This window comes from Lepidochelys kempii, chromosome 3 (assembly GCF_965140265.1).
Source record: "Lepidochelys kempii isolate rLepKem1 chromosome 3, rLepKem1.hap2, whole genome shotgun sequence".
NCBI classification, from domain to species: Eukaryota; Metazoa; Chordata; order Testudines; family Cheloniidae; genus Lepidochelys; species Lepidochelys kempii.
Window position 1 is genome coordinate 166,808,404 of NC_133258.1, and position 12,167 is coordinate 166,820,570.

The 12,167-nt window shown below is 40.8% G+C and overlaps 2 protein-coding genes across 5 annotated transcripts in view; one reads left to right on the forward strand and one right to left on the reverse strand.

Annotated features, from left to right (window-relative positions):
- Positions 1-7,987, forward strand: part of LOC140909520 (uncharacterized) — a 66,921-nt gene extending 58,934 nt beyond the window's left edge. For both annotated transcript variants that reach the window (XR_012158248.1, XR_012158247.1), the window contains exons 2-4: positions 238-315; positions 3,820-3,985; positions 6,091-7,987. The gene's annotated coding sequence lies outside the window, so the exon portion shown is untranslated. The remainder of the gene's footprint in view (positions 1-237; positions 316-3,819; positions 3,986-6,090) is intronic.
- Positions 3,819-12,167, reverse strand: part of DTL (denticleless E3 ubiquitin protein ligase homolog) — a 33,071-nt gene continuing 24,722 nt past the window's right edge. For 2 of the 3 annotated variants that reach the window (XM_073338963.1, XM_073338961.1), the window contains exons 13-15: positions 11,200-11,338; positions 6,089-6,951; positions 3,819-4,549 (exon numbers count right to left, since the gene is read on the reverse strand). In XM_073338963.1, the coding sequence (XP_073195064.1) occupies positions 4,481-4,549; positions 6,089-6,951; positions 11,200-11,338 (1,071 nt within the window). In that variant the 3' untranslated portion in view covers positions 3,819-4,480. Of the gene's footprint in view, positions 4,550-5,517; positions 5,595-6,088; positions 6,952-11,199; positions 11,339-12,167 lie in introns of those variants that run through there. The other variant, XM_073338962.1, reaches the window with a different exon arrangement.

The following is a 12,167-nucleotide window of genomic DNA, read 5'->3' on the forward strand; positions in this document are numbered from 1 at the left end:
TAAGCATCCCTTTAGACAAACTACTTTAAAATAAACTATGGAGGTGTGCCCCCTCCCATCCTTGGGACTGGCTTTATTCGGTCACTTTTTTCTACAATCTCTGGCTTTTTCCACTGTCTAAACAGAGCACTGGTTATGGTCAAAACTACTCTATGGCTATTCCAACCCCATGAAAGAGATTACTGAGTAGCAAAACACCTTCTATGCCCAAAATCTGATATTTGATCTATCTTGCAGGCTGGGAAGTCAAAGAAATCCAAAGGAGGTCAATGAGCAATAGTTTTCTGCATGATGGCACAAAAATGCTACACTGGGGTAAGAAGTCATTCATTTATTTTACTGAGTGATTGAAAAGAATTAGAGGCTGACAATTTACCTCTCATATAGACAAGTGCTCAAGTCAGCATTAAAGTGTCTTGAGCACAATAGACCTGGGGACAGAAAGACTCCCAAGCACTGCTTCCCACCTAGTGCCAATGGAATCTACAAGTCTTTCTAAGGCTTTATCTTGAGAAATATTGAAAGATCAGAAACTTTTGGAAGAGACCTCAGAATGCATGTGACTGCAACAAAGGGACCTCTCAACATGGTGGCATATGTGGGTGTCTAATGGATTCTCATGGCAAATTCCTGGTTGGAGAATGCTTGTTTCCAAAGTAAAACTGTATCATACAATTAAATTCCCAAATACAGAACAGGATAGATAAAATATGAAATCCTAGGTTCAACAATTCAAAACATTCATATGGGAACAAATTAATATAACCAGCCAGAAGAATCTGACACAAACATTAACAGGAAAATGGACACTAGTTCCAACAGTTGCAATAAGTAGGGAGTCTTAAGAGGGGATGCGCATCTGAAACACAAAATCATTGCCAGCACAATTATGGGTCACGTGTTAAAAAAAAAAAGCCAAAATGATTTAGGCTTTTAAGTCCCATTTTAAAAAGTGATTTAGGTGGCACTTGAAAATTTTACCTATCGTCTCACTTAGGCATTTCTGAAAAAGTTCTAGTTTCCCAATGATGCAGGAAGCACATCACAACCTAAATTCTTGCAAATATCTTTGCCGCATTCAATAAAATAGGGGTGCAAATATTCACCAATACTACAACAGTATAGTTCTGAGAGGTGACTTACAGAAATCAATCTCTAGGGAAAAGGAAGATACAAGGAGGACTGACCAAGGTATAATTAAGAGGCCAGACAGCTCTGACTGGACGTATGACATCTGCAGCAGAATTCCCAGCATGAAAAAAATGGCAAAGACTGTAAGCACACCCCATAAGACTGTTGGGAAGAGAATCAGCACTCCTGTAGGGAATGGAGGAGAGCTAGAATACTAGGATTTTGGAATTATTTATTATGGAGAATTTTTAATTTTTTTTTTTTTGTGAAGTCTGAGGCTAGAGAGTATTTGGGGATCATGTAGGAGAAAACCTGTTTTCGAAATACATTTGGTTCTGTCAAGACAAGCAGGTGGGTTCAGTTGCTTGGGGACATACATATTAAATGCTTGAGCAGATGCCCCAGGTAAAGACATTACTAGTTGTCTTAAACCACATTATGCAATTCTCCGCAGTCTGAAAACAAGAGACTGTCACATCACAAACCAAGTGATTCATATGAACGATTCCTTTCTTATTCCCCTGGAGCCAAGCTTTTTGTCAGGATCAGACTGTGTCACTTTGACTACATAAGAATAAGGGATTGAGTTATGTTTTGTGTCTTCATAGTGTTAGCCAAATTGATTTTATGTGCTTGAGGTAAGAAGCTGTGCAGAGCTGCTATGAAAGGAGAAGGGTTCTCACATTCCCACTGAAGATTATCTGACCAGGTATTTTGCCCATTTACACTTCTAAACCCCTGAATAATCAGCTGAGGAGTAGAGATGAGTAAGGATTCAGGTGTGGGAGTTAGTCCCAGAAGTAGAAGATATTATGAAAAGTATGAGAGGGATTCACTTCAAGAGGACCAAAATTTCACCCTCACCATCCTATCCCCTCACAACTGTAACCTCACAAAGCTGGGGTTGGGGGGGGACACCCATGGAATTTCTGTGAGGGTTTATACTTGTTATGCAGCCTCCCTGAAACCACTGGTAATACAGAGTACAAATCAGCAGAGTTTGGTTACAAGTGTGTAAGATACTTAGCAGAACATTAAACTGTCCTATTGCCTTTAGTTTGCCCTCTATGTTAAGTTTCAATTCCTCCCACCCTTTAAGGTCAAGTTTAATGGTGACCTACTTTTGAACATCAAAGTGTCAGGTTTTTTTAGTCTTAGTTAGCTCAAGATATTGGATTGACTCAGTTACCACTTAAAGATCTCAATTTTTGAAGCAAGGTTTCATATATGGCTGAAATACATTTTACTTGTCCCGTTTAATGTTAGTTTGATATTTCTCCAAAGCTAGATGGCTGCTGTCAACTTGAAACTGAGTCAATGTTACAAAAATTAGAAAGTAATTTCAGGTTCTATACCTGCCTTTGAGTCCTCCTGCCAACAGCGCAGTTTTACCATCACAATTTTTTTTAAAAAACATAGTGTATTTCTCTCCCTCTTTGCTGTGTAAAGAGAAACTGGCGATACAGGGCTCAATGAAACAGAGTACTCAAAAAGAAAAGGGGTACTTGTGGCACCTTAGAGCCTGACACATTTATTTGAGCATAAGCTTTCGTGAGCTACCACATCGGATGAAGTGAGCAGTAGCTCTCAAAAGCTTATGCTCAAATAAATTTGTTAGGCTCTGAGGTGCCACAAGTACTCCTTTTCTTTTTGCGGATACAGACTAACACGGCTGCTACTCTGAAACCTGTCATTACGTCAGACTACATAAAGTGCTTTCCAATGCACACAGTAAAATATAATTTTTTTTCCTCTAATCCATTTCAGTTATAGAAATATATCACTTAACATTAGTAGATGCAAAAGTTTCAGACAGAAGTGTGACTTAATTCTATTGTGTTCCTTTAAATAACATTCAGTAGGTCTGCAATCCTGAGGCTTGAAACAGACAGACTTTCATAGATTTTTAAGGCCAGAAGGGACCACTGGATCATTTAGTCTGACCTCCTGTGAAATACAGACCTTAGAATTTCAGCCAGTTACTCCTGTATTGAACCAGTAACTTGTGAGTTAGTCATCATTAGCGTAACATATCTATTTGAATTCTATCTGGCTCATTACACCTCAGTGTCCCTTCATTACGTTTTAGCACCAGCAAGAGGTTTCAGTCTGAACAACCAGCAGTAATGACAAAGAGCTTTAGCTGCAGAATCCTGACCTCTTTTGGGACAGCCTACCATAATCACACTACCCAATTATATACATTATTCTCCAATCCAAGCCTTTTAAGCATTAATATTAATATTACAACCTTAACTCTGTAAAGTGGATTTTTTTTTTCCTGCCTCCAACATCAAGACAGTTATGCTACAATTTACATCCATAAAAGGTCAATAAGCTAGTATGGACTGCTTTCTTCTAAAGCCAATTTTGTTTGGGATAGACTATAATCTGATAACTTCTAACCGACCTTGACGATATTTGATTTAAAAGGGGCGATCAGGCTTCCAGCCTCGACAGCCATGATCTCCATGGTTACAAGACTACCATGGGTGTCCTTGGGCTAGCAGAGGCAGGAGTATGGAAAGCAGTAAACTTGGGAGGTGGCAGGAGAGGGGAATTTTTTTAAAAAGGAGGCAAAAATGCCCTTAGCTATGCTGTATTTTTTCCTCACACAGCAAGCACCACATGCAACACTGGAACAGTAAGACAGACACTCTGGAACATTAAAATGTTTTGTATTTACAGGCAGTTAAGTCGAATTTACAAGCTTCTTTGCCGAAATGGGAGAGTCATTGTTATACAAGAGGAACAAGCTGTAGAAATATCCTTTAGCAGAAATGGTGGCTCCCGTCTATCTGCAACAACAGTTTCTCCACAGCCATCTCTATTCAGCTGCTATCAAAAAGAGATGGTATGTGTTTTGCCAAGATGTGATTTTGAAACAAAAGTTTCAAGATCAGACATAATGAAACAAATATCAACTGACAAGTTGTATTTGACAATGTTAATAACACACATCAAAGGTCTCTTTCCAGAGATAACTAGAGCATTTCACAGATGCCATGTGCAAAAGAACTCATGGGAGAACATTTAACTGAGTGACGTATTAAAAGCAAACATATATTTTAAAATCCATCACCTACTTCATGTTAATGGCATGTGAGTCTCCATTAATTAGCATCCTACATGTTTCATGTTCAAATAACTTGAGGCTACAGAGTGTAATAGATTTTATAAAAGAATTTAAAGAACAAGAGAATAAAAAAATCCAGCTTTATTAAGAGCCAACAATGCATTGGCTAATCCTAGTGTCTTCCTCCTTTTGTGTTGCTAAATCCACTCTTGGTAGCATCAGTGGTGTGTCAACATCCAGGGCTACGGTTTCTTTCAAATGCAGCATACTGCACTAGTCATCTTGTGACTTTCGATGGAAGTACGTGCAGATCTTCCTCATGGAAACTGAAGTGACTGCAACCTGGAAGAGATTCAAGTCAAGTATAAACATATGTATTTGACAGTAGATGCCCCATCTAGTTCTTCCAGGTTAAACTCTGCACACACCGTAGAAGTCTTTTAAGCTTCTCCCCTCCATAACTGCGACAGCTTGCATATGTTGAGGAGCTGCCAAGTTACATACTGTTAAAAGGACAACCATTATGTTCTTTGGAATAATTTGTATGGCTTCTGGGACATTCAGATCCTATTTGGAGACAGGAAACATTTGCTAAAATCCTGGCGTTACCCTACTGCTCTATGAGAAGAGCTAGGGGCTCTAGTTCTTACCCTGTCTCCACCAGATACAAAATTTCATAGATTTTAAGACCAGAAGGCATCATTATGATCATCTAGTCTGACCTGCGTAACACAGGCCACAGATTTTTCATTTGCATCAAGACCAATCTGTGGTAGAGCTGGAGAATGTTGTTTAGAAAGACATTCAATCATGAAAGGACTAAGCCTCTGAAGTGCATTACTGAATAGCCTGTATTGTTAGCACTCTATGAACCCAAGTGCTGGTGTGAGACAAAATTTAGGTCAATAGGAAGCAATTTTACCAAGATAAGCCCCAGTCATGATGACAGTTTCAAAGATTATTTGTAGCCCAAATTATATTCTCCCATCAAATTTCAAATTCTGGTGTAACTAAAGATTGTAATAATCATACCTCAGTTATCAGTTTTATAAACAAAGCTCAGTGGTCCTCTGAAAACTAACTTTGGAAGTTACGGGCATCATGGGATTCCATGTGTATTGATTCAATGACAACATGCAAATTGAGAATTTGCTCTAAAGCACAAAAAACTCCTCATCTGCCAACCATTTTAACCGCTCTGCAAACTCACCCTAGGATCTGAAAGTCAGGCTGGGTTCCTGCTTTCTTGCACAACACAAGTAGTAAGGAGTCTGCAGGCCAAGTTCTGCCCTCTGACAGTTGTGCAATCCCTTTGTTTTCAATGGTTTTTCCACAGATGTAACCGAGGGTAGAATTTAGTCCCACAATTGTTACAGACGTACAAATTCTGTTGATACAAGAGCTAGAATAAAATTCAGCTCATTTTCTCCAAAAGCTGGGTTGGGTCTGCAGTGCTAGTGGGGGCCAATCTATGTCACCTAAGTGGGCAGATATGGCTGTGAATACATGTAAGCAGCAGATCTGTCAAGTAAGTGCTGCTGTTATTTTCAGAGTAGAACTGCGTTGTAAGTGCCAGTGTCATAGACAATGAACGTTTTCCAGTACTCTGTTCTAAATCATTTTCAGATGAGCAACATCAGTTCTGCTTCTCTCTCCCAAGACTATAACATCATTACCCTGTATGGCAGAGATACTGGGGCTTGTTATATCAGATTTCCCTTCCTTCCCCACCCCCTCCTCCCCCAAGCAATGAGGTCTGATGATCCTTTTGATACACAAGTTAACTGCTTGCAAATGGGAGTTGTGCAACACAGCAAGAAGAGAACAGAACCCAGAGTTCAACCCTTTCTCTGCTGTTGTAACCATGCCTAATCTACTTACAGGTCCCGATGGACTGGCTGCAGTTGCTGCCTCTTGTCTTGTGCTGGGACTCCGAGAGGACTGGGGGCTGTTACCTGACGCCTTTTGGCTACTGGCCTTGCTAGTCTTCAGCTTCTCTCCCATTGCAGACAGCCAGTTTTTTCCCCCAGGTGAACTGTTCTCTTTGTCCAGCACATCAGCCCCTTTCCTGCAGGAGTTCTTTAAAGGAAAAGGGGGAGTCTGGAAGCCTGCCTGATTAAGAGGGCTTTCAGGAAGGGATGGCTCCTTTGGACTTTGGCCACCTCCTTCAGTTCCATTATTCAACTCAGCAAGGCTCAGACAGTCTTCATTACCGGCCTTTTGGTCTGCTGCCAAAAAGCACAAATCCAGCCTGGATTTTTTAGCCACTGGGTCCAGCTCAGTCACACAACTGCAGCTTTTCAGACACTTCTGCCCCATGTGATTTCCCTTGCTGGACTCCAGCCTCCTTTTGGCTCGCTTCTCAAACCGTGAATGTGGTTCTACGGGAGTGCCAACTGCCACTGGAAGACCCTGTGTGACCTCTGCCAGAGCTTTTCTTGGAGAAGGCGTCTTTGTTCCCATTCCAGGTGGAGAGGCGTACGGAGTCCTGGTAACCCAGTGTTTAATGGACATCTTGGTGGAAGATGTTGGTTTGGGAGAAGGGCCTAATATGGCTTCACTTTGCTTCGCTGGAGTGTGGGCCTTGACTGTTGGGGTTTTGAGAGAGAATGTTGGAGTGTTGGTAGAAAGAGGAAGGTCCCCGGTATAGTTGGGAGCACAAGCTGCTGGCCGTGGTGAGGAAATGCATGGGCTGCCCACCATGGAGACTTTTGCAGGAGTACTCTGAGTGCTGACTGGTAGTACTGATGGAAGAGAAACAAAACCGTCACGTGAATTACACAGTACAGCAACAGCAAGTGAAGAGAGACAGATTAAAGATAGGCCTTAAAGAAGCTCCCAAAACTCTGGGACATTCAGAATCTGAATTTAGCAGCTTACCTATTTGTCTAATGCTCCCCATCCCAGATCTAAACACCTCTAAGATCCCAGTGATTTCAACAGCAGCAGAGTTAGGCCAATACTGAGCATTTTTGAAAACTCTACAGAACACAGGATGCTTATTTGATGGCACTCGTCTACCTCAGTTGTAACTGGCACCTCTTAAAAGAACTGCAATCAGAGGACTAAAATGGACAGAAGGATCAAGACGTATTTTAGTCATTGACCTTGTCCAGTGTAATCTGGCCTCCTAGGATAGCCGCAATGGGAAGAGAGGGAAGCATATTTTAGAAAGTGCCTCAGCCCAGTTATTTTTTTTCCTGAGGACCAATCTGTACAATAGCTATAACTGCGTCAGGATTTAGTGCACTTAGAAGTTTTGTAGATGTGACCTGTATCCCTGTCGCTCACTTAAAACCCAGAACTGTCCAAAGCTTTAGTTCAGTTATGGGGACATCATCAGATCCCATCTACACTACCATTTATAAGTGGTTTTTAACCAGGTCAGGAAACATTGTAACCCAGTCCCACAACTAGTTGTCAGGTAGATGAAGCCTTAGATTAGAATGCTCTCCATTATGGATAATTGTCCCAACTAGGCTTTGACATTCGTACACCAATAAGATAGTTAAGGTGGGAGCTAAGAAAGGTTTCACTTTACTCCTACTATCCTTTTGCTGGAAAATATTCTGCAAGGAATAGATTACTGGGTAGAGGTCAGTTATTTACAGTGCAAAGGGACAGGCTAGAAATTCCCCGCATCTTGTACGAGGTCTTAGATTCCAAGGAAGTAACTGATGGATTGGTTGCCATGACAAATAAGTGATTTTTTTTTAATAAGCAATTTCCATGTACATATAGCACAGTGGCTATTGAAATCATCAGCATGTTATGAAATAAACTGCATATAAATCCATCTACTCAATTGCGTGCCCACTTCTTACATTGTAAAGCAAAGCATAGTCATCAGTGTTTATAAGCTGTACACTAGAAATCCCACAATAAATCTGAGGGCAGCACGCATTTAAGCTACATCTCAGGCCAAAACAAATCATTAATTAAGTTGTTTTTTAAAGAGATATTTTACTTTGAAGAGAGAGGATGTACTAATGTGTGTCCAATGCCTGCTTTTCAGATGCTGGAATGTCATGTATCTGAAGGAACCTTTTTAGCCTTAAACTTGAGGTGGTACAATTAAATAAGGCAGCACGTTAGCCACCTTAAGCACACTGTTTCACCAAGGAGCAAAAGGGCTCTAAACATTTGCTGCATACCAGGGATTTAGTCTGAAACTCTTAATTCTCAGCATTAGCTGTTATGTGGTAAAGTACTTAATTAGGATGCTGAAGTCTTGTGTGAATGAAATGCCATTTTTTTTAGAATCTTGTACTTACTTGTGAGATGTGCATAGTGTAAACACCTACATAACTTCTCAATAACACACTATACATAAGCTTTTTTTGATCCTTATCCTTCCTGAAGACTCTCATATTATATTGCCCAATACTGTCTCTGCACCTTTAAATTCATGTGCTGAGCAAACAGAGTAGAATACAAATGTCAACCACTTTAAAGCACAAGGTGGAGTTAATTATTCCTTCCCCAATGATATTTATTAGTCTAGACTGAAGCAAGTTATTATGAACTCATAGCAGGGTCACTGCTAAGATTTGGTCTTTTAATCTTGGCCTTAATGAGCACTTACTTACAGGACTATATTATCTCAGCTGGAGAATTAATTGTACTTAAAATGTAAGCTCTTAGATGTGGAAGAAGGGTAGTAGTGATCTCAGCAACCCTCTCTCACTAGTGATTAGCTACAAATTTCATACATGAGAAATGTGGGGTGATGAGCTGGAAAGAGGATGTGGCTGCCCACAACCGTGGCAGACTTAAAAATATATTCTGGAGTCACTACCTCTAGAAAAGTGGAAGCTATCTTGATTTAGATGCTGTATTGATGGGGATGATGAAAGGTAGCCTGTAATTCAAATGCCTGTGTTCCAGTGCTGGGAAACAGAACAGAAGCAGCAAGCTTTTTTGTAGCAGTTTGTGCATCAGTCAAACATTCAGACCTCAAATTCTGTTAACAAGTCAAGTCTATTGCCATTGATACCACTTACTGACATTCTGCAAGGCTGTTATTTTTAACACTGAGTGCAAGCCTCTACCAAGCTACCAGTCAAATGATGTATGTATCTGTAGGACTCAGAGAGATAAATGCACAATGTATACGAACAGTGGGGATTTCTCTCTCTCTTGCCCTCACCCTATCAAATTTTTACAGCAACATTATGGACTTCAAGAATCAAAAAAATCACAAATTCAAGGTACAGCCCAGGTCTAGCGATTCTGGTTACATGAAGTGCAGAGAAATTAATATCACTTAGCAAATTGACATACATAATTTCTCAAGGGAAGGAAGCTGTGCTTGCTGCATGCCACAGTGCAGGTCAACAGTCAACGCACAGCCACAACTTCACAATTTGTTCCATTTAAATGGGTAGGATGCAATCTAGATTTCATCTAAGCAGTCCTGAAATGCTGTTTGGTTAGCCAACTATGAATCAGTTTGCAGATAGCTCCCGTATTCTAACAGCATGTGTTTTGTGTTCAAAGAGCCAAGGTCAGCAGGAAGCCTGCTGTTGCATACACAAGGTCTGTGTGCTTCCTCTTCCCTCCTGGGTTGTTTTAATGCATAGAAAACAAGGAGAAATGATATTTTATCTAGTGTAATTGCCAAATTCGATTTGTAAAGATCCAGGGTACAGGCAGCTTTGGGTTTTCAAGCTTCTTGACAAGACTAATGTCCATATTTATTTCTCAGGGAATAGAATGTGAAATAGTTTCTCAGCAGCTCACTGAAACGAAGTGCATGAATGTGTGTCGTGAGCAACTACGGAAGAGAGCTGGCACTTACCCACCTATTGTCCCGCAAGTTTCCTGCAAGACAGTTACGCACTGGCAAAAAGTTAATTTTTATGTTATCCTAGTATGGGGGATTACAAAACCTTCCACTTGTATTTACAACAATGAAGGTGAAGCACATTTCGAAAGTCAATGGAGGGAGATGGACCAACACAGGAAATGACACCAAACAGCCACTACCAACTCAGTTTTGGTCCAAATTTTAAATATTTCTGTATTTCTGATACAGTTATCTTCATATTCCACTTTGCTGAGGGGTTTATTCCCCTTCCCTTTTCATTTCAACCATACACTAATGTGACACTTGATGCATGTTCAACACAAACTAAGTTAGCTCTCTGATCCAAGACTTCTCACACATGGTTTGGGACGTGCCAAGAGACTGCCTATCCTTCTATGGTCCTGCAGCAGTTTGGATCAGCACTGCAGCTAATGGACCCTTCGTTTCCTTGGTGAGGACTCTGGCAGGGTGTTTACAATTAAGTTCTAGACCAAAACATGACATGCTTGGTCTCACAGAACCCAAGTCTGTTGACATTCAGGGGATACTGCAAAGCCTATCTGATCTCCCAGGCTTTCCAGAAGGGGACGGCATTTATTAACTAATCCTAACAAGTTGATGGGCGAGGAGTCTCCATGATTTATTATTGGTTTATTTTATAATATTTGTGAATAGATTTCCATGTACACACATCAGTGGTGAAAGAATTGGTGCATTTTAGAAAGCCATCACTGAACTGCACATGTCTGGGTCTTACAGTAAGTACTACTGTATTGTGCTGGAACAATAATTTACAGCAAGACAGAGTCAAATGAAGATTACATTTCTAATGGAATGTAAGAGTTTAGAAGCAGGTGTGTATAGTTCTGGAATGTTGAAAAGGCACCTTGTCCTGTAGAAAGTGAGTGCTTTGTTTTGTTTAAAAGCAAAAAGAGAGGAAGTCAGTGTTATTTAATTGAATTCATCTGCTGGGCAAGAGGAAAATTTCAAAGCTCCAGGGCTGCATATGCAGTACCAGCCCTTTACTGGATGGTGCGTCAGGCCTGGGAAAATGCATGAATTCACATTTCTAAAGAAATGAAGAGCAATAGCCAAGGGGAAAGCTTTTCCTGAACCAGTAAATACACAGAATTCTGAAGTCCTCTTCCTATGTTGTGGGACAAAATACCCCTAAGGGCCTTACCTATTCCATTTTGCTCTTCTGGTTTCTTCTGACAGACCCAGCCTACCAAGTTGACTTTGCCTGATGTCAGTCTCTCCTTATCATAGTCACGCCGTAAGCGCCAAATCCTCACAGTGTTGTCATCAGAACATGTGGCGATCTACAGCATAAGTCAGTAGGTTAGGCCACTGTGAAGCCAGGTCCCACTGTCCCTGGCAAATCAATCCAAGAGAGTTGGTACTCTCAGCACTCCGTGCCAATAAGTGTTCTGCCTGGAGTCCTCCTTGCCCACTAACAAATAGGTAAAGGAACTGCCAGCGAAAAACAAATGCTGTCTAATTACTGTACCAGAGGAAAAAGCTATCTATTTCCCTTGAATGTGATCTGACAGGAGAAAGCCTCCATCTATCCCTTTTATGGCAAAGAAATCGCAGCCTCCCCATTTGCTTTGTGAAGATTCTGTGGCAGGCAGCCATTTGCTCCACAAGTGCCAATATATACAGTATTTGTTTATTGACATTTCAGTAACTCAGTAAATAATAGCAGAAACCCAAACACAATCCAAAGCTCATGTTCCAAGAGGAAACAGACAGCAGAAGATAAGAATTCAACGTTTTGCATCAATGTCCAATGCTCTTTCTCTCACTCCTCACCTTTCCTTGTTTGGGGACAAACATTTGCCGTGTTCTAAATAGGTAATGTTGGAACAAGGACAAATGCTGGAATTGCGTCACTAAGCAGTCTTTGCAGACTTTGCCATCATCCAATGTCAGCAGCACTTGGTACAGAAAAGCAAGAGACAGGACTAAAGTTTAGGTACAGCAGATCCCTATATAATGGCAAGTTGCTCTTCCAAATAATCAATGGAACCTGCCCAGCAAGCATCAGAACTTTTATTAATCTCCCTTTGTGCTGTGTACACAGTGATGCACCTGGGAATTAGTGAAAACAAAAAAGAAAGAAAGAAAGTAAGAAAGAAAGAAGAGCTA